Source organism: Globicephala melas, chromosome 2 (assembly GCF_963455315.2).
Source record: "Globicephala melas chromosome 2, mGloMel1.2, whole genome shotgun sequence".
Lineage (NCBI taxonomy): Eukaryota > Metazoa > Chordata > Mammalia > Artiodactyla > Delphinidae > Globicephala > Globicephala melas.
Window position 1 is genome coordinate 135,024,556 of NC_083315.2, and position 22,198 is coordinate 135,046,753.

The 22,198-nt window shown below is 35.1% G+C and overlaps 1 protein-coding gene across 6 annotated transcripts in view; it reads left to right on the plus strand.

The window, feature by feature from the left end:
- Nucleotides 1-22,198, plus strand: part of KIAA0586 (KIAA0586 ortholog) — a 106,950-nt gene that overhangs the window by 60,999 nt on the left and 23,753 nt on the right. For all 6 annotated transcript variants that reach the window (XM_030855110.3, XM_060294859.2, XM_060294858.2 and 3 more), the window contains 3 exons: nt 3,462-3,639; nt 12,251-12,405; nt 15,974-16,082. In XM_030855110.3, coding sequence (XP_030710970.2) covers nt 3,462-3,639; nt 12,251-12,405; nt 15,974-16,082 — 442 coding nt within the window. The remainder of the gene's footprint in view (nt 1-3,461; nt 3,640-12,250; nt 12,406-15,973; nt 16,083-22,198) is intronic.

Sequence of the window (22,198 nt, forward strand, 5' to 3'; positions counted from 1 at the left end):
GTTCCACTAACTAATCCCGCTTTCCTTCATTTTGGAAATCAGTCATATTGGTTCATTTATTAATTCGATGCTCAGACTTTTCCATCTTTTTAATGCTGGGAAATTTCTCTCACTACTTTTTCAATTTTTTTCTTCCTCTCATTTTTTCCCCCTCTGGCTAGAACTATTATTTCCAGATATTAAAACTTCTGCTTCTGTTTGTTTTATCTCTTAGACTTTCTATGTCTTCATTCTTTCCTACTCTCTTCTGGGAGAGTTCTTCAATCTGATCTGCCAACCACTAAGTTGTTCTTTAGCCTACTATTTATCTGATTTATTATATTTTTCATATCTGATAGTCTTACTTGGTTCTTTTTTTTTAATGATTTTTTTGTTTCACATTGTTAATATCTTTCTTTATTCCTTGTGTGTATGTATGTATGATTAACGTTTTTCACTTTTTTTTTTAAACACTAATTGATTCTTCGAGTATCTGTTTCTTTTTTTCTTTTTTCTTTTTTTAACATCTTTACTGGAGTATAATTACTTTACAATGATGTGTTAGTTTCTGCTTTATAAGAGTATCTGTTTCTTTTGGTATATGAACTCATGTTCCGGGGCCGGGGTGGGTGGGGTGGTGGCGGTGGGAATAAGCTATTCTGTGAGAAATCGTATTGCGTAAGGACGAAAATCAGGCCATAGTCTGTTCCTGTGAATATAAGAAGAGAGGAGGAGATGAGCCCCAGGGATGGGCGTCTCAGGCAGCACAGAACCACTGTTGATCGTGGCCACTGCTGTTTGCTGGTACTCTACCGTTTAGTGTTTCTGATGGTTGTTGTGTCTTTAAAACCCTTAGGAAGAAGTTTCTTTGGGAAGTTTTGTATTCCTGTCCTGGGGTGAAGAAGGGAGAGAGTGAAGGAATGAATGGTCATGGGTTCCTGGTCAGATGTCACCTATAACTTTTTACCCCGGCTGGGCCTTCATGCTCCCTGATGTTACTCTGGGGTACTAATATCTGCAGCCCAGATTGTTGCCAAGATCTTTATGGTTAAGGGACAAGCAGTGATGATCTCACGTTAATGAAGGAAAAAGGGAATGACAGCAGCACTTTGTACCAATCTTTCTTCTCACTAAACCTCCTCTAGCGACCCTCCTCCTCAGGATGCAGCCCCTTTCTCCCCACACACACCAAGTCAAGCTAGTCGTCAGTCTTTCTTAGTGGTTTTTCACAACTTTTACCTAGTTCTCAGAATCCTGGTTTCTTCCCACATATGTAGTTACTACAACATTGTTTTGGGGACAGGGAGCTGGCAGCCTTTGTTAGTGTGCCATCTTGGCTAGACCAGAAGCCCAGAAGTTGGAAGTTTATCCTTTCCAGATCTTTTTCTAAGCATCTAAGCATTTGCATATGTGTGGTTGTGTATGTTTGTGTGTGGTCATGTGTGGATAATTTTGAGGTATGTGTATGTGTTTTTCTGCCATCTGATTCTTAAAATTTAACTATAAATCCTAAAGATCCACCATATCCTTTTTATCTACCATGTAGTATACCCTAGTTTAATTATTCCACTGTTGAAGGATTTTTAGATTGGTTCCAATTTTTTTTCTCTCCAAACTGTAATAAGAATAAAACCCTTTTTACATTATGAGGAATTGCTTTTCTATAGAAGATGAGGGGTGGAATTACTCAAAAGGCACGAGCATTTATAATTTAAACAGACACTAATAAATTGCTTTTCAACTATATGAGATTCCTTTCCAACACCACATATGATATATATATATTTTCTTTTTTGCGGTACGCAGGCCTTTCACTGTTGTGGCCTCTCCCGTTGCGGAGCACAGGCTCCGGACGCACAGGCTCAGCGGCCATGGCTCATGGGCCCAGCTGCTCCGCGGCATGTGGGATCTTCCCGGACCGGGGCACGAACCCGTGTCCCCTGCATTGGCTGGTGGACTCTCAACCACTGCGCCACCAGGGAAGCCCACATATGATATTTTTAATTTTAAATTTTTGCCAGTCTGATTAACAGCGACATTTAGTGTGTTATCCTACATTTACAGAACTATCAAACATTTGTTTTGTTTGTAATAAGAACTGGTAGTAATGATACATTTGTAAGTTAAAATATTGCTTTGGTAAGAAAATAGTAACCATTCTTTGTGCTTAAACAACTCTTTGCCCAGAGGGAGCATCAGGTCAGTGAGAGTAGTCTGATGACAAAACTGCAATTTGTACATTTATGTGGATGGGCCAGGTGTACTACTAGAGATCATAGGTAGCCTAACTTAGAATTGACATGAGTCTGAGCTTTGAGTATAATATTAAAATGATAACTGCTTATGAGTACGAGAGCATTTTGTGAATAGGGAAGCTAAATCTTCAGTAGGGTCATAGAGTATTAAGGTGTTAAGTAGTTCAGCAGTTACAAGTACCTTAAAAAAATTGGTTCACAACAGAGAAGGTACTATATATTGCACAACATTTATATGGTAGTGGCAGAGTAAAATAGGCACTGTGAAATATTTTTAATTAATTTCTAGGGAAAATGTATCTGCTGTCATTCTAAACTTTGCCCAAGAATCTCCAAGGGTTTTATATTAATTGCAAAACAATCTTTTTCTTTTTAAAGAGTGTTGAGCAACTTTTCTTAAAGAAAAGTCAGATTACAGGATAAAGGGAGCTACAAATCTGTAGAGGATAATTAGGGCAAATTGTAGAAAATCTTGAATGATGAGCTAAACAGATTTTAGTTTGTAATCAACAGAGTCATCAAAGATGTTTCAGCAGTGATTTCTTCATATATTCTAGGAAAAAAAACTCTACTTGGTTGAAATTAAACTCCTTTTAATAAAAAACATGAGAACTCTCATATACTGGAATTTTTATTCAGTTCTTGATTAGTAAACTCATTTATTAGAATATCTCCAAGTCACAAGATGCGCTAGTGATTAGGGCGTATTATTTTTAATACCCAAAGAAAATAGAATTCATCATTTTTTTAGTTTTTATTTATTTTGTATATTTGATAAACATATTCATACTTTTTGTACATTTTCATCAGTTGTTTTATTATAAAGTTCACACTAGCAACTTTAGCCAATTTTCATTCATAAAGAACAAGAGGTGAATTTTCTATTCTTCTAATTAAGCTGTATGAACAATGTATAATGTGTGACAGCATTTAGTGTTTTAAATAATAACATTTTTCCGGTGTGTTTTATTGTTGTCTAATTTGGAGCTTGAAGAAAACAGATGATGGGTATTTAACTTCATAAGAAATAAGATATGGAGAACAAAGCCTGCACTTAGATATCTTATTAAACTAACTTTCCTGTAGTGTGTATGTGGCATAATAAGGACTTCCTAAAATAGCTTTCAAGCAGTCATGTGGTCTGCATCATGATACATTTGACAACTATTTCTTGTTTTGACTTGATTTTAATGTAATGTTTGTAACAATGGTTTCTACTTTTTACAGGACTTGGAAAACAGTGTAGGTGAACTTAGTGAAGGACAAAGGCCCAGGCTGACAGCAGCAGCAGAGAACATCTTAATGGGACATTCCACCTATATGCAGCAGCCTGTAACTAACGCAGAGTCTTCAGATCAAAGATGTGCTCCTAAGCCATTATCTCAGCAGTGTGACACAGTTACAGGTATACACCAAAATATTGCTTCTTGATGTATTGTCTGTTAGAATATTCACTTCGAATCCCATCATACTTTTTTGGTTACTGTTTCCATGTTGAATGCTGTATTTTGTATTATAATCTACAGTAGTGTTCCTGATCTGAATTAAGAAAAGCATAACTATTTTCAGGTAGGGGCTTACAAAATTTCCTTATTAAAAGGGGTATTCATAATTGAAAAGTTTGATAATGACTTTTTCTATGGTATTTATAGCAGTATTTCCCCAAAGTGTTGGTACGTGAATCACTGGATGGGGCATGAGATAATTTTGGTAATATGCATGTGTCCACCTAAAACTTTTTAATAGTGATGTATTTATTTTAATATATACTGGAAAAATATAACCAGCACATCAAAACTGTGACATAACAGATCTTGTGTAGGACAGTGTTAAATTAGGTAGTACTGTAGAAGTTCAGTCTTCTGACTCAGTGCTCAGTGTACTCAGGACTGTTTTGGAATTTTATTAACTAAAACTTTCTGCTGTAACACTTTGGGAATAAGAGTAGAATAGAGAATACCAATTTCTAGCATATGTAGTTGATTTTCATTATCTATAGTACTTATGTCCTATAGAGTCACCAGAAACATTGAATTAGCAAATACTGAGCCACTGCTTCTAGGGGAAATACAAGGTTAGGTTCCTGTGAGCCTCTGATTATCACATTTTTGACAGTTGATCAGTACATAGCTTTGTTTTATGTGTGTTTCTATTTAAGGACACTTATTTAATATATATTGTTGATTCATTAACATTGAATCTCACGGCCAACAGCACTTAACTCATTCCTGAATGAAACTTATCTAACACATATATTTTTTCTGTAAGGCCCATCGCAGCCTTCTTGCACTTAGGTACACTAGAGAGCACTTCTGCACTATGTTTGGGGGCAATTTTAAACACCCACAAAATCACCAACAAAGCATTCAAAAATGTGAAAAATGTGTCACTAAATAGCGAAAAAGAACACTTGTTCACAGTGTAAGAGCTGATAAGAAAGCAGAGCAGCACCGTGTTCAACCTCATCTGCTGAAGTGTGTGTAGGGTGATTCAGGTTTCTGCTGCTCTACACATGTCCACAAATGACTGCGAACATGCTGTGAGTATTGATTTCAGGGTTACAAATAAATTTTATCAGATAGGTGAATTTGCAGAAATGGAATCTTCAAATTAATGAGGATCAGCTATATTCTCATTTATTGATTTTCTCATGCCCATTGCTGCATTCTCTTAAATGAAAAGAACTTCTGGAGGTATGCAGATTTGCCAGAAGTTGGAAGAGGAGATGCTGGAAGTTAGAAAAACATTGGCACAAAGTATGAGCGAATACCTTATCATTCATATCTGAGAGACATTCAAGACTGAATTTTCTATGGGAATGAATGTAAATTAATATTTGAATTATTTATTTTATGCACATAGTAAGAGTATTAATTTTTTTACATTTTTAAAAATTAATATTCAAAGTGGCATTAAAATATGACTTCTATATTTGTATCCAGCTAACAGTGCAGAGTGCAATTAAATAGAATTGACACTAGATGGCTCTCACAGATCACTTGAGAGCTGCTTGGTACTTGGCGAACAAAGGTACTTGTTAAATTGTTACAGAAAATAAAAATAAATAATAAATGTTATAGGATAAAATCCATGAGGATATATCCTGTTTAGCCCCTCCTTATACCCTGGTATCGCCTAGCAGATTACTTATAGTACAGTTCATTTTTAATTGTAGGCACGCTATAGATATTTATTTAATTTAATTGGAAAAAATAATAAGTAACGTGGCATAAGATTGAGCATATAGATGGGTCAGTATGACAGAGTGGCTAAGAGTTTGAGCTTTTGGAGTTTCAGAAATCAGTTTGAATTCCAGCTCTGTATTTTTGGGCAAGTAACAATCTTTCTGAGCCCAAGTTTCTTCATCTATCAAGTGGGGATAATATTAATGTATTAGTTACCTATTGCTGTGTAACAAATTACCCCAAAATTTAGCAGATGAAGACAGCAAACATTTATTATCTCACACATTTCTGAAAGTTATGAATCTGGGAGTAGCTTAGCTGCATGGTTCTCAGGATCTCTCATGAAGGTGTAGTCAAGCTGTTGGCTAGAGCTGCAGTCATATGAGGGCTTCAGCTAGGGTTGGAGGATCTATTTTCCAAGCTCACTCACATGGCTGCTGGCAAGATGCCTCAGTTCCTCATTACTGGAACCTTTCTATAGAGCTGTCATGACATGGCAGCTGGCTTTTCCCAGAGTGGATGATCTGAGAGAACGTGAACAACCAAGATGGAAACCACGATGTCTTTTATAACCTAGTCTCAGAAGTGACATGCCATTACTTCTGGCACATTCTGTTGATAACACAGACCAATCCTGGAATAATATTGTAGGGGACTACAGAAAGGTGTGAATACCAGGACCCAGATGTTAGGGGACCATCGTGGAGGCTGCTTATTGCAAACAATATCTACCTCCTAAGGTTATTGGGGGTGGGTAGTAGGTGACAATGCACATAAAGTAGTTAGCACTGTGCTTGGCACATGGTAACTGTTACTATCTTTAATAATGATTGGAGAATGTAAAAATATCAATACCTTCTCAAATGTATTTAATGGAACCAGAAACTATCCACAGTTGCTTAAAAGGAAGGTGCCTATAGAGAGCTAGTTTGTTCCTCTTGCTTTAAGTATTTTGTTACATTATGTTTACTGTAGAAGAATGAGTCCCAGTGTATCACTATTTCTGCTGCTGGCTAATCTCATGCCTTTCATGTTGATTTTTAGTAACTTTGTTTACAGAGGCTCAGCTATTCTTACCTTGCCTGTCCCCACCCCTGCTCATTTTCAGAAAGCATCCTATTTGCAACCTATAGTCCCCTATCACTGTTTCTAATTCTGAGGCTTTCACATTGGGTTGAGTAACAAAAAGATGCTAAATAAGGTTTGAAGAATTGTCTCGAGAACCCTAAAGTGTAAACTGGTATTTCGAACAAACTGTGAGGACTCTGGGACTTACTACCAATTATAGCTCTTCATTTACTCAGAAAACTTGTATTGAGTACCTACTGTGTACTCGGTACCAATATATTAGCACAATATTAGGGTCTTGAGATGCAGAGGTAATAGACATCTGCTCTCGAAGTTTACAAACTCGTGTAGAAGAATATGAGACAGGAATTTTAATACTGTGTGATTAATGCACAACACAGACTGCTTTGGGAGCACAGAGGAGGAACAGCCCACACATGAGAGCTCAGAGAAGGTTTCCCACAAGAGCCAATGTGAAACTGAATCTTAGAGAAATCAGCCAGATGATGAAGTATGATAAGCACGTTCCAGTTTATTCATTTACTTATTCAGAAAATATTTTTTGAGTGCTTGCTCTGCTCTAAGCACAGTCTAGGTGGTAGGAATATAAAACCTGGTAAGGCCTTATCCATAGTGAATTTTTTCCCTAGTAGAGGTAGTAGAGAGAAGACAAAAACATGCAATAAATTACTGTAGTTATTGTGAAGCAGTCTGTATGGGATGGGAGTACAGGTCAGTTGTAACTGGGGAGGGCAATCAAGAAAGACTTCACGTGTGAGGAGCTAACTTGAAATGAGTTCTCAATGATGAATAGATGTTTGCTGTGTAGTAAGTGTAAGAGAAACCTCCAAGGCAGAATATGCAATGAGACAAGGGGATAAAGTAAAAAAAAAAAAAAACAGTGAAACTTAAGCGGGGAAATGTAAGTACTTTATCAGTGAATTAGACTTTAGGATGCAATGGGATTGGAACAGTAGCAGAAACCAGGTGGATATAGATAATAATATCAAGTGGTTTTTCGATTTACTCTAAGACAGTAGAGATTCGTTTGTGTGCAAAACGGAAAGTAATTCCAATCTTACTTTATATTTATGCCCATGGAAAATTCAGTCTTGAATTTCTGTCAATTCTGAATGTTTTGTGATATTCACAGATCCATTAAAGATTGTATGTAAATGAGTGACATGATCATATTTGCCTTTTATTTAGCAAGATCATGTGAGGTGCAGTGTGTTGGATAGATTGCAGAGGATTAAGACTGGAGGCAAGGAGCCTCTGGCTTAGACAGTTATTAAAGTAAACCTGGTGAGACATTATTCAGCAGTGAAGAAATATGAAAAGGGAGACTTGAGAGACATTTGAGGAGGAGAGTGGACAAGACTTAGTTGAATATGAGAGGTGCAAAAGAAGGGAGGGTCTAAGATGACTCCAGGTTTTTGGCTAGAATGATTGGATAGATGGTATTTCCGTTCACTGAGGGAGGGAGGGATTCTGGAGGAAAGACAGAATTAGGAGGAAATAAGAATGAGTGGGGTTTCATCTATGTGGAATTTGAGGTACCTTTGGGTTTCATACAAATGGAATAATTTATTAGACAGGCAAGAACCAAAGCTGCTGCTGGCACTGGCAATTCAAGCAGACTTAGTCTTCTCTGAAAGTCTACCATGGTTGCTTTTTCAAAGCAGTAAGATTCTAGAAAAGTAAAATTAGGGATTTTAAATTATGGTTAATTAAATTTGTCTTGAATGGAATAATACTTTAAGTGTCTCTCTTACAAAGGGCTAACTAACGTACATTACACTCAATGAGCATACTTTTTAGAAGTGACACATCAAGTTCAACATTGTTGTGATTGCTGTCATGGAATCCTTTCCTGATCCCTTATCACTGGGTTAGGTACCGTCAAATATGCTCTCTGTATAGTCCTCTAATGTCGCCTGCCTAATGTTGCTCTTATCACACTGATTTGTAATCTCACTTGAAAATGGAGACTTTATCTTGTCCACTGTCATAGCCCTGTCATCTAGCAGAGTATGTAGCATAGTCAGTAAATATAGGTTAAGTGATAGGGTGTCATATGAGCTGAAAGCTATTATGCACTTTTAATGCTTTTGGGAGATGTTTGATTATACGCTTTCTTTGTTTCTATATTTAATTTTTTTCTTCTTTTATCGCAATCTACCTTGTGTCCTTTTTTTTTTTTTTTGCGGTACGCGGGCCTCTCACTGTTGTGGCCTCTCCCGTTGCGGAGGACAGGCTCCGGATGCGCAGGCTCAGCGGCCATGGCTCACGGGCCCAGCCGCTCCACGGCATGTGGGATCTTCCCGGACTGGGGCACAAACCCGTGTCCCCTGCATCGGCAGGCGGACTCTCAACCACTGCGCCACCAGGGAAGCCCCCTTGTGTCCTTTCCAATTAACTTTTTTCCTTACACCCATACGTCAGCCACATATCATTTTACATAAAAATAAAATACGATTATATCATATATTACTTTAAGTTATAGACTTTTTTTGAGTGCTCTTCATCTACCCCTCCTCCTCACATTTTCTCCTGTCCCACTTTATGCCTTAACTCATGTTAAGATTCTGGTATGTAACCTTCCTGGGTTTTTTTCCTTATGCATATATAATAATTATATACACACACACATACAGTATACATGATAGGTACATACGATGTGTGTGTATTTGTTATTTTACAAGTTGAGATTGTGTCATGCACACTCACCTGCATTTTGTTTTCACCCAGTAAACCCTGCAGAAATTACTCAAGGTCAAGTAGTAGTGCTTAAATTCATCTTTTTATTGACTTTTTATCCACTTTTAGTATGGATTTCCGATAATGTATTCAATCATTGCTCTGTTGATGAATATTTACTTTATTATCATTTCGCCCCTACTATAAACAGTGCTAAAGTAAATATTCACACGTGTGTATCCTAACATATTGCTGCATTTTATATTTAGGGAACAGTTTCCCAGAAGTAGTTACTGGGCCCAAGGGAAAATACATTTAAAAATTTAAAATAGATATACCAAGTTGCTGTCTTAAAAATTTAAACTACTTTATTTTTATTAGTAATATATTACAACCTTCCCTCTATATCGCTTCCAGAAATTGTGTTTACTACTATTTTTATTTTTGTCAGTTAAAGTATAAAGATATGGCTGACTACTGCTGAGTTTATGTTTGTTGGCTATTTGTATTTGCTCTTCTGTGAATTACCTACTTAAGTTTTTCCCCCGTCTGTTAGGTTCTAAGTTTTTCTTGTAACTTTGTAAGACCTATTTCTGTATTTTAGATATATTCTATCATCTGTATTGCAAATGTCTTTTCCCAGATTTGTACTTTGTTCATTGACATTATTTATATTCTTTTCCATATAATTTAAAAAATTTTATAGAATTATTTACATCGTTTATACTTCCTGTGTTTTCATCACATGGTTAGGTTCCCCCAATATAAGCTTATACCTGTAGTCTCAGATTCTTTTTGCAAGTTCATTATTTAGTATATATTTATATTTAAGTCTATCTGGAATTTATTTTTGCAAGTGGTGTAAGGTAGAAGTTCAATTTGATTTTCTTCCAGATAAGTAGTCAGTTGTGCCAATTATCATGTATCTTTTTCCTACTGAATTAAAATATCAACCAATTTGTATATTAAATTCTCATAGATCTAGGAATTTTTTTCTTTCGATTCTTTATTCTAAGTATTCTAGATTCCTTAGGATCTAAAACACATTGGAATACTGTGTCTTTATGGTACATTCTGTTATCTGATAGGGCAAGTTTACTTTTTAAAATAAATTTTCCTGGGGCTTCCCTGGTGGCGCAGTGGTTGAGAGTCCGCCTGGCGATGCAGGGGACACGGGTTCGTGCCCCGGTCCGGGAGGATCCCACATGCCGCGGAGCGGCTGGGCCCGTGAGCCGTGGCCGCTGAGCCTGCGCATCCGGAGCCTGTCCTCCGCAATGGGAGAGGCCACAACACTGAGAGGCCCGCGTACCGCAAAAAAAAAAAAAAAAAAAAAAGTCCTGCCTTTCTGGACAATTCTCAGGCATTTATCCTTCCATATAAACTCTAAAATTATGTTTTTCAATTAAAAATCACCCTGATTGGAATTGTGCTAATTTATATATTAATATTGGAAGAATTGACATTTTTATATGTATGTATAAAAATACATTTTATGTATTTTACTATTTGTCCAGATCTTGTTTTGTGCTCTTCAATAAGATTTCATAATTTTCTTCATTTTCTTCTTCTATACCTGTCTTAATTATTTTACAGTTCTGGTCACTATAGTAAAAGATTATTTTTCTGTTTCTAAGTGCATATTGCATAATATAGAGAGAAACCAATGACTTTTGTATATTTTTTTAGTATCCAGTCATAGTACCAAATTGTCTTATTACGTCTAATAAAATTATTTTTCCTCACTAGGGAATCTAGGGCTTTCTAGGTATATAATCATATATAATCAGTACAAAAAGTTTTTATGTGTGTATGAATTCTTTTAATTCATTTGCCAGTCTTAAGAAAATGTAGGAAAAGTGACATAGGAATAGAAAAAGCCATATCAGAATATAAAAAGGCCAATGTGAGGCTTGGAACAATGGTTGCTCTAAATGATGCATGTTATTACAATTATTTAAATTAATCTTATAAATAAAATTAGAATAAAACAGGTAATAATTTTGAGAAATTGTTTTGTGTAGATCAAATTCTGGAAAGGTAAAACTTAAAAGTCAGTGTATGTATTCTGCTTTATGTAAAACCCACCTAAAAATATAGATTAACATAAAAAAACCAGAGAGTGCTTATTTGCTAAACCTAAGAAATTGTCAACATACTGCTTTTAAATAGAAAATACCTGTGGGGTCTTTAAAATGTCATTTCTTTTAAAACAATTTATGTATATTGCTTCAGGTCTATTTCTACTGATTAAAATGAGACTGCATTGTGCTATATTTAAAAGGTGACCATTAATTAGGAAAAACAATTTTCTTAGAAATAATTTAGCGAGAGTGTGAAATAAGGAACAGTGACTAGGAGTTGAAAGATGAGGATTTTAGTTCCTTTTCACCTCTTAGCTCTGATATTTTGACAGTTAACTTCCCTGAGCCTTACAGTGAAAGACAGTTATAAAACTATCGGATCCTCCTGCCTTACAGAATGATTGTGAGGTTCAAGTTAAACGAGATATTATATGTGAAAGTGCTTGGAGTATAAAATGTAATGTAAATGTACAGTGATATTATTAGATAAATATTTATCTCTGCTCTTATTGTCTTCTTTTTATTGATTTCATTGAGATGCCATTTGGTTGAGGAAAAGAGGAGCTTGATCTTTTGAAGAAAAATACCAGAACAGAGCTAAGCAATACCAACATTTTCTAGTCAGGAAATTGCCCCTTGATTTAAGATTACATTTTAGATGGAAAGTATTCTATTGACTCTTATTGATAGAAAAAGTAATCTGGAGTGTTAGGAGTTGGTGTGTAGGAGTGAGTGTTGGGTGTGGACTGCGTGAACAGCTTGCTGATTGGAACCTTAGAATAGTCCATAGATTTGTTTGAACATAGGTACTTTTTGCATTCTCTATGAGCTTTGGTTTTAATTGCAGTGAAGGCTTGGTGACACGTATTTTCTGTTGAAGTACTTCTAATTCAGCAGGTAAGAAATATTGGTAATTTTAGCCAATTTTTCTTTTTCTAAGAAATAATTTATTTTAACTTTTTGTTTACATACTTGATAACAGATGATATTTATGAAGATTTATGTGCTAGTCATGGTCCAATGAGTTTGGGAGAATTGGAGTTGCAGCCAGATCCTCACCTTGCCCTTCCCACAAAACTTCTGACAACACAAGAAGATGATGTTAAATTATCAGTAGCAGCTGAAGATTTTCCTCAGGTACCCAATTAATAGCACTTGTACTTTACTTAAATCAGAATGGTAACAATATTGCCTTAGCATAGAACACTGTCAAGAGCACAGTCTTTGGAGTCAGACAGCCTCAAATCATGCCTCCTTTTTTCACTAACTCAAGCCTGGCTATAGATCTTAGCTCATCCAGTCTCTAGCTGTGACCTTGAATACATACTTAGTCTTTTTCTAAGCCTCAATTTCCTCATCTTTAAATTAAAGATTTAAAATAATGTATGTAAAAATGCCTATTACCAAGTTAGATAGCTATTATCATTTACACCTCTATATTCCCCTGCAATATCTAGTTTAGTAGTTTGTGCATAATAGGTACTCAATAAATATTTATTCTTTTAAAATTTGTGAAGTGTGTTACCCTGAAAGTATGAGATATTTCATACTGAGTTAAGCCAATGACCCATGCAATCTTGTGTACTGAAAAAGTAGGATAATTACTCTCCAAGGTATAAAAAAAAATGCTCATGTTAAATTAAATACAGTTTTTTAATCTGTGTATTCTCACTGTAGATTGATTTATTCAATAAATAGTCATCATGGTATGGTATTGTGTTGCATTGCATGGTGTTGAGGGTGAAAGCCAAAAGTATATAAAATAAAGATTGCTTATGGAACACACTATTATGTAGGGTTCAGTATTAATAACCTGTGACCAAGCAAAGATCAGGAAAAAACTAGTCATGAATAAATATCTGTTAATTAATTCTGTAATAAAAGAAAAATTGTTTGTGGCCTTGGGTTAGGCAAAAATGACACCAATAACACTATCCATGAAAGAAAAAAAATTAATAAACTGGTCTTATCAAAAACAAGAATATCTGCTCTTCAAAACACACTGTTAAAAGAATGAAAAGACAAGCTACAGATTGGGAGAAGATATTTGCAAATCACTTATCTGGTAAAAGGCTTATATGCAGGATATATAAGGAACTCACAGAATACAATATTAAGAAAACAAACAATCCAATTAAAAAATGGATAAAATCTTTGGACAGATACCTTACCCAAAGAAGATATACTGATGGCAAGTGAGGACATAAAAAGATTCTCAACATCGGTAATCGTTAGGGAAATGCTAATTAAAACCACAAGGAAATACTACTACACAGGCATTAGAACATCTCAAATTAAAAAGACTAACATGCCAAGTTTTGGCAAGGGTGTGGAGCACTTAAACTCTCATATGCTGCTGGCTGGGAATGTAAAATGATTCAACCACTTTGGAAAAGAGTTTGGCAATTTCTTTAAAAAGTATTGATAAAATGTACACCTACCATATGACCCAGACATTTCACTCCTAGGTATTTATTTACCCAAGAGAAACTACCACATATGTCTAAGCAAAGGCTTGCACATGAATGTTCATAGCAACTTTATTGGTAGTAGCCCCAAACTGGAAACAACATAAATATTCATCAATTGCTGAATGTACAAGTTGTGGCATATCTATAAGATGGAATACTACTTAGCAATAAAAAGCCGCGGATGGACTTCCCTGGTGGCACAGTGGTTAAGAGTCTGCCTGCTAATGTAGGGGACACGGGTTCGAGCCCTGGTCCGGGAAGATCCCACATGCCATGGAGCAGCTAAGCCCGTGCACCACAACTACTGAGCCTGTGCTCTAGAGCCCACGAGCCACAACTACTGAGCCCGTGTGCCACGACTGCTGAAGCCCGCGCGCCTAGAGCCAGTGCTCCGCAACAAGAGAAGCCACTGCAATGAGAAGCCCATGCACCACAACGAAGAGTAGCCCCTGCTCGACACAACTAGAGAAAGCCCACACACAGTGGCAAAGACCCAACGCAGCCAAAAATAAATAAATAAATTTATTAAAAAAGAAAAAAGCCATGGACTATTGATACATACAGTGACATGGACGATTCTCACAAAAGTTGTGTTGAGGGGAAAAAGCCAGAACCCCCACTCCCCCAAAATAGTGCATACCTTACGATTCCACTTACATGACATTCTAGAAAATGCAAACTAATCTATAGTTATAGGAGGGAATTCAGGTTATTTTGAGCTTGGTGGATATGTTCATCGTATTATCTTGACTGTGATGATGGCTTCATGGGTATATACATATGTCAAAACTTAACGAATGATACACTTTAAATACATGCAGATTATTGTCTATCAGTTATACCTCAATAAAGATATTCTAAAAAATAAAAGAAAGATTGCTCTGCTTTAATTATTGGCCTGTTTTAAAATAAAACTGCAAGGTGTTACCAGAAGAACGGCTTCAAAAAAATTCATTTGTTAGATTTCTTTTATTAACAGAGAAATATGGCTAGTACTAATACTAGCACACACTTGTTTATAGTGCTTACTCTGCCAGAGGCTGTTCTAAGTTCATTACGTATTAACTCGTTTGATCCTTTTAACAACCTACTGAGGTAGTTATTATTATTATCATCCCCATTTGATGAATGAGAAAATAGAGGTATTGGGGGGTTAAGTAACTTAACCCAAGGTCAAAGCTACATAATGACTTAGCCAAATTTGAACACGAGCAGTTTAGCTACACAATACTCAGCTCTTAATCCCTGTGGTTAAGGAAGGGAGCCAGTGGGAAGGTTCTAAATTGAAGCAGCACAAAAGAGTCATAGTACCCATCTTAGAAATACACACCAAAATAATATTTCCTTCAGGGAAGAAATCTATATGACTAATGGCTCTAAACTTAGAAGACCAGAGGTGAGGCTAGTTGTTATTATTGCAGACTAAAGCTACTCATTTTTATCTGTAGATAAATAAGTACCTGCCAGAACTGGAGTGGTTACATTTGAGTCCATGTGGACAGGTGTTTCACATTCTCCTCTGCTTGTATCTGTTGTTAAGAGTTCAGAGATACCTTTTTAGGTTCCTGTCAGATTATATCTGACAGTTGTTTTCAGAGACTCATTCCTAATTAGGCTCATAAAACAGGAAAGGGGAGAAAGAAAATGGCTAAAGTCATCACAATTTGTAATGTGTGATTGTGAAGGAATTTGTGACTACTGTAAATTTCAAATTTCGTTAGGTGGTAGTAAGGAAGAGAGATGATGGGGCTTATGGTAGAGTGTACTTTTCTTGAATGGCAAAGGAGGGTAACAATACCTACTCAACACTTGTGAGAATTCAGTGATGTTATTATATATAAAAGCTCTTTGAAAATTGCAGTACATTATGCAGATTTTCATTTTATGCAAAAATGGTTATATGGAAGTGCTTACAGTCAAATTAAGTTTTTATCCTGTCTAAATCCATCATGTATGTATCTAGAATAGTTGGTTTATAAGTAGCTCTGAATTCTCTAGGAAAAATAGAAATGATTTGAATATCTGAAATCTGTGTATATTACCCAAATCTTTTGAAAGATTTTATTTGCAATATCTTTTCTTTAGTAATATGTACTCCATCACCCATTTGGTAGTTAGAAAGCATGCATGATATCCAAATTTTATATAATAAACACCTAAATAATTTAATTGCTCAGATCTTTTTAAAGTAACTTAAAAAATAATATTATGACTTCATGTCTTAAATTCTTCAGTACCAACAAAAACAAGACCAAGATGTTAAGCAAGTTGAACACAAGCCAGTTCAAAGTCGTTTAATACGTGTAAGAAATAAATGTGATATTTCACTTTCACAGCAACAAGGTAAGATTTGTTTCCTTGTAATAATATAAGAGTTTGATATATGTTGTGAATTGAACACATATATAATGAGAATTCTTTTATATAAGTTTTATTCTTATTCTCTAGGGTTTTTTTTTGTTTTCTTTGATTTAGCCCTTTGGGATAAAGAATCTGGTATTGTATTTGAGTATATTTGTTAGTTCTCTTTACCAATAAACACTTTCTAATGGATTTTAAAAACTCTTAGGTAGTATTTTTATTTTAATCTTACCTTTTGGTTCTTGTACAATTGAATGTCAGTGTCTTTTTATCTGTGTATAAGTCTGTATCTGTATCATAGTTGTCTGTTTTAAATTATAATATAAAGGCAATGGTTATGGTTGTTAAGGAGCTTTGTAAAGGCTATTTATGTTGTGTGGCAATTTGATCAACAGGTACAAGTTAGAAAACAAAGAACTCATGTTAGATGCTATCATATGAATGAACTTTTCTGTACTGCTTGATTACCAAAATTGTGTGGCTAAATGATTCTGCAGTCAGCATCCTGGCATTTGATGTTGTCTTTGTGTTTCTGCAAAGCTGTTGGCCTTGTGCTTAGTTTGCCTTCTTGCTTCTTTGTCATTTAAATTTTATATAACCTAAATTCTGAAATTTGGCAGTAGAAATTAAGATGTCTTCTGTTTAAAAACTTTCTGTCTACAGTCCAGGTAGAAGTATTAGGAGTATTTTGAGCAGTGGAATGTTTTTCTTCACTTTTGTAATTGTGTTTTTTTATCTCATATATTGAATGCCAATATAATTACAAATGTAACTGTTTGGCAGTTTGGGGAGGACCTAAATGAGGAAGTGCTTAAGATTATGTTATATGAGGTTTAGGTTTTTACTTTTCTGCTTGTTTTCTGTTCCTTTCTTGCTCCAGCTTTTCAGAACTTTCCCCTCCTGACCACTTTTTAAAACCTAACAGTGGTACAGTAGTGTTAGTGTTATATCTTAAAATCCTATGGAAAATTACCTGTAACACTTTCCTCATTGTGTTTAAAAATTAATCATGACAGTATATAGATATAAGCAAATGAATATTTCTAAGATAATATCAGGACTGACTTGATGTCCTTCTACTGAATTCTGTTACTATTCATGATCAATGACTGTATATTTAATTTAGTTTTTTTTAAAATTATAATTTCTTAAAATTATAAATGAATTTTGTCTCCTTGGAGAATGTTGTATGATCATTTTTCTCACCTGATAGGAAAATATCTTTGGTAAGATTTTAAGGGTTAATACCTCTCTTTAGGAAAGTGGCATTGTTTTCAGTTTCACATATATGAATGTCTGACCACAAGATGGCAATATTTAAATTTTTGTTGACTTACAACGTCATTAAATAATAGTGTGCAGTTAACATTTAATGTCAGTAAAAATCATAAGAAAAATAAAAGAAACCAATGTGTTAGCTAGTAGGAGGAAGTTTTATTTAGAAAGAATCTAGAACAGTTGGATTTAATATGTGTAAAAATTATTTTCATTTAATTTTACATGCAATACAGAAGTTAGGAGAGCCGCAGGCCTATGTCAGTTTTAACCAAGATAAATAAGTACCCAGTGGGCTATAGATAAAACATTTTAAATAGGAGCCAAGTGTTTCAGTCTATAATTGATACATATCTCCATACTAAATATTTTTTGAATGAATACAATTCCCTTGGCAAATATAGTCAGTTATGACTTTTTCCCCTATAAATTTTGTGGATTTAATTTTTTTCTCTGATGAAGCTCTGATACACTGCCAAATGTTTCAAAGAATAAGAGAGTCAGAGTGCCAAAATAATCCTCTAGGGCTTTCACAACTTAGAGTGACCTTGAAGGAATTCAATCCTATCATATACAAAGGGTTTGAAGATAATGAAGGAAATTCACCTTATCACAAGGGAATCAAAACCACATCTTTTCTGGAAGATAAATGCTTCTAAGAATACTTGAAGCCCAAATTATGGCTGTTTCAGGAAGAAGTATTATGTATTTCACTTTGAAATGCATAGTAGTTTAATATATGTATATAAAGAAATCAAGCCGTTTACTAGCAGTAGCAGTAGTTTAGTGATCATCCATTAAAAATTGACTGAAGATATGGTAGGACATAGGTTCTAGCACTATGCTTCTGGGAGATCTTTAAAGTACTTGTCTCCTTCCTCTCCACTTGATTATTACTTTCAGATTTTAATACAAAAGAGAGAAATTGAATTGAATTCTGAAAGATAATATCTGTTTCTTTTGGTATTTAATTCATTGGGTATATTTTTGAGCACATGATACCACTTATCTGATTCTAAGTCCTGATTAATGTGTCTAACAGTTTTATAGTGAAAGCAACTTTTTAAGTAATTTAGTAAGTCATTAAAATTTTTTTCCCTTTCACTGTGCAGTTAACTTTCTTCAGTACAAATGAGAGACTAGTTTTCAATCCATTTATTTGTTATGAACCCAGGAACAATTAAATTCTATAAAGTGATGTATTAAAATAGTTCACTTTTAAAAATATTTTTCTTCTTTAGTTTTTCTCTTAAAATTTTAAGAACCGCATAATAAAGAATAATTAGAAAGTCAAATAGGCTATACTATAATCAATGGGGGAAAATTAGAACATATGTTGTATGGTTAAATGCTAGGACAGATTAGTTGTCAAAGTTGTTTGAAAACCACAGCATTCTTCAGTTTTCTTATTTGTAGATGAAATATGTTGCTCAGAAAATATGTATCAAAGTGCTAAAAGTAATTACTAATGTAATTGCACTAATTTGTCAAAAGCAGGTTACATTTTTGTGGGAAATCACAATAGGTTTTTTTTGACATTATGTCCTGAGTTTAATTCCTAGCCATCGTAGCACCTTTTATACCTTAACATACAGTGATTGTGACTTTAGATATGTGAGAATTAGGAAATTCAAAGCTTATATATATTTAGAAGCCATTTCTAACTGTATATGTGCAAATGAAAATTTTTGCCTTTGTATTTGAAATATAACTAAATTATAATAGCTCAAAATTACAATTGATTTTAGTAATTTTAAAATCACAGTTAAAAGTTTTTTAAATTGATTTTTTTTCTCATAAAGTATGACAGTGATATAAAAGCCATGTGTGTAGATCTCTGATAGGGAAGGGATGGGGCACAGAGTAATAAATCTGCCCAAAGTCCATGAATCCAAAGGTGTAATCTGAATAAATGTGTCTTTCACAAATCCATGCTATTATTGATTAATAAAATAGAAATTCACTTTAAAATGTTGCTGAATGTGGGCGTTCTGTTTCCACCTAGGAGGAGGAAAGTGGAGAGTGTCTCTTCTCCTAACTGTAATAAAATGTCAGATAAACTCTAAAATCATAACATTTCTTGAACCCATCAGAGGGCTTATGATGTACAGCAACTAAGTAGCCTGAAGTCCACGGAAAGACAGACTCCTCCCGAGATATGAGACACAAGAACCCTGTCACTGTGCCAGAGCACAGTTACAGGAAGAGATACCAGGCACCATACAAACAGATAAGATGTATTTGACTAGACTTTTCTTTAATGAATTGCTAAAGGCCAAGCATAGAGCCATTGGTAGCTACTGATACAAAAGTGGTTCACTCTCACTTGCAGTCCCTTCTCCACAGACCTCTAGAAACAGAAAGATTAGGAGACTGGAGAGATTCTTCTTCACTGGTGCAGGCCTGGAAGAGGAGAGTGGCCGCCACTGCCAGAAGGACTGAATTCTTTCCAGCATAACCCTGATACCAAAACCAGGCAAAGACATTACAGGAAAAGAAGATTATAAACTAATATCTCTCATGAACATAGACAGAAAATTCCTCTACAAAATATTACCAAATTGAATTGAAACTTCGTATTCTTCAACATTCAGCTGCATTTTCCTGAGTCCTTATTGAACCTTCAATTGAAAATGGCTTATTCATCCTTAACCCCACCCTCCAGATCTTTGGTGCCCGGAACATAATCATAATCTTAACAATAGTTTCCATTTACTGAAGCCTTGCTAGGCACCTTATGCTATCTCATTTATTCCTCATAATACCATGCCACGCAGGTAGTGTGGCATTTATACGAGAAAGGGTAAGATTCATGAAGGTTAACTAATTTTCCCAACGCACACAGTTTAGCAAATGAAGGTGTGGAATTCAAGCCCATATCTACTTGAGGGCAAAGCTGATGCTCTTTTCCTTGTTTTATACCATTTTATTGAGTAAGCACTTAATAAATATTTGTGTGACTTAACAGTTTGTGGCAAGAGCTGCCTTTACCATCGCTGTATTCTCCAGACTGATTATTTAAAGTTTCAGAGAAAGTGATATATGGGATAGTTTTGTGGTTTATTTATTAAGATAGGTTTTCCTATTTATTTAATAGACCTTGTTTCCCAACATAGCACTGTGCTTAAATACAGTGCTTAAATACAGTCAATGTGTTCATTGAATTGAATTTGATAATTCATTCCATCATTTGCTTTTGACACCAAACAATGTTTAATGCTGTTATTTAGTAAAAGGTACAAGGAAGAAGAAAAGGTGAAAAATGAGAATAGTTCCTTATAATCATTTTTCAGTTGAAACTTTTGAATGTAGACATGGTACAGACAGCCACGGTGGAATAATGTAAAGTCAGTTTTACTTTTCTAAAAGATTTTGTCATTTCTTTTGTAGTATAAAAATTGTTCGTTCTTTGAGGACATATTAGTTAAGCAAGGGGAAGGGGCAACCAAGCATATGCTAAAGGGTAGAGAAAGTTAAATCGGGTTACATGTTAGTCAGTGGGCAGTATTTTTTAACTCTAAATGAAAGAGAAATAGTGTGAGCATTCATTCACTCATTCTTTTTTTTTAATTGCGATATCGTAAAATTTTCCCTTTTATAGTGTACAGTTCAGTGATTTTTAATATTTTTAAAAAGTTATGGAAATTCCAGAAAATTTTCTTTGCCCTAAAAAGAAATCGCATATTCATTAGTATTCATTCTCTATTCTCTCCTCCCCCCAGTTCCTGTCAACTGCTAGTCTACTTTCTATGTCTGTGGATTTACCTATTCAGTACATTTTATGTAAATGGAATCATACAATATGTGGTTTTTGTGTCTAGCTTCGTCAACTTAACATGTTTTCAGGGTTCATTCATGTAGCAGATGTCATTACTTCATTCCTGTTTATGGCTCAATAATGTTCCATTGTACATTTATTTTTAGGTCAGTGTTTTTAGCATCCTTTTTGTGTAAAGGACTGTAGAAGGTGCTTTGGAGCTAGAGAGATGGATAAGACAAAACATCTGCTCTCAAGGGATATGAAGAAGAAAGGGGGGCTTCCCTGGTGGCGCAGTGGTTGAGAGTCCGCCTGCCGGTGCAGGGGACGCAGGTTCGTGCCCCGGTCTGGGAGGATCCCATATGCCGCGGAGCAGCTGGGCCCGTGAGCCATGGCCGCTGAGCCTGCGCGTCCGGAGCCTGTGCTCCGCGGCGGGAGAGGCCACAACAGTGAGAGGCCCGCGTACCACAAAAAAAAAAAAAAAAGAAGAAGAAGAATAAAGGGGGTAGTTTGAGAAGAGTAATTTCTTTAAAACACTGAGTCTCAGAAATAATTTGTTAGAATACTATGAAATTCAAAAAGACAAACATCTTTAGGTAATCATACTGTCAAATTGTCACTTTTTTCTTATAGTGCTGAAAAAATAAACACATGGCAGCAAGTGTGTTAGGTCAACTTGCTGATTGTCTTTATGTATATACATTTCTTATATTTTCTGAATGGATGGAGGTGGGAGCGTAAACCATATGAGAAAAGACACTTTTCTGGCACATTAATGAATTTTTATCATAGATTATTATTTCAACTGTTTGTTCCTACAAGAAAGGATTTACACCTTTGATTTAAAAAATAGAAATATATACACACACACACATATATATATATATATATATATATATAAAATCTAGGAGGTAAATGTGCTTAACTAAGGCTATTCCCTAAAAATAAGCAAAATGCAAAGAGGATTGATAGGGAAAATCTATTTGAAAAGACACTGAAAATTATTCAAGGATTTCCATAACATTTTTGCTTGTTGGTGCTAAAGTGATTTCTTTTTCTATGTAAG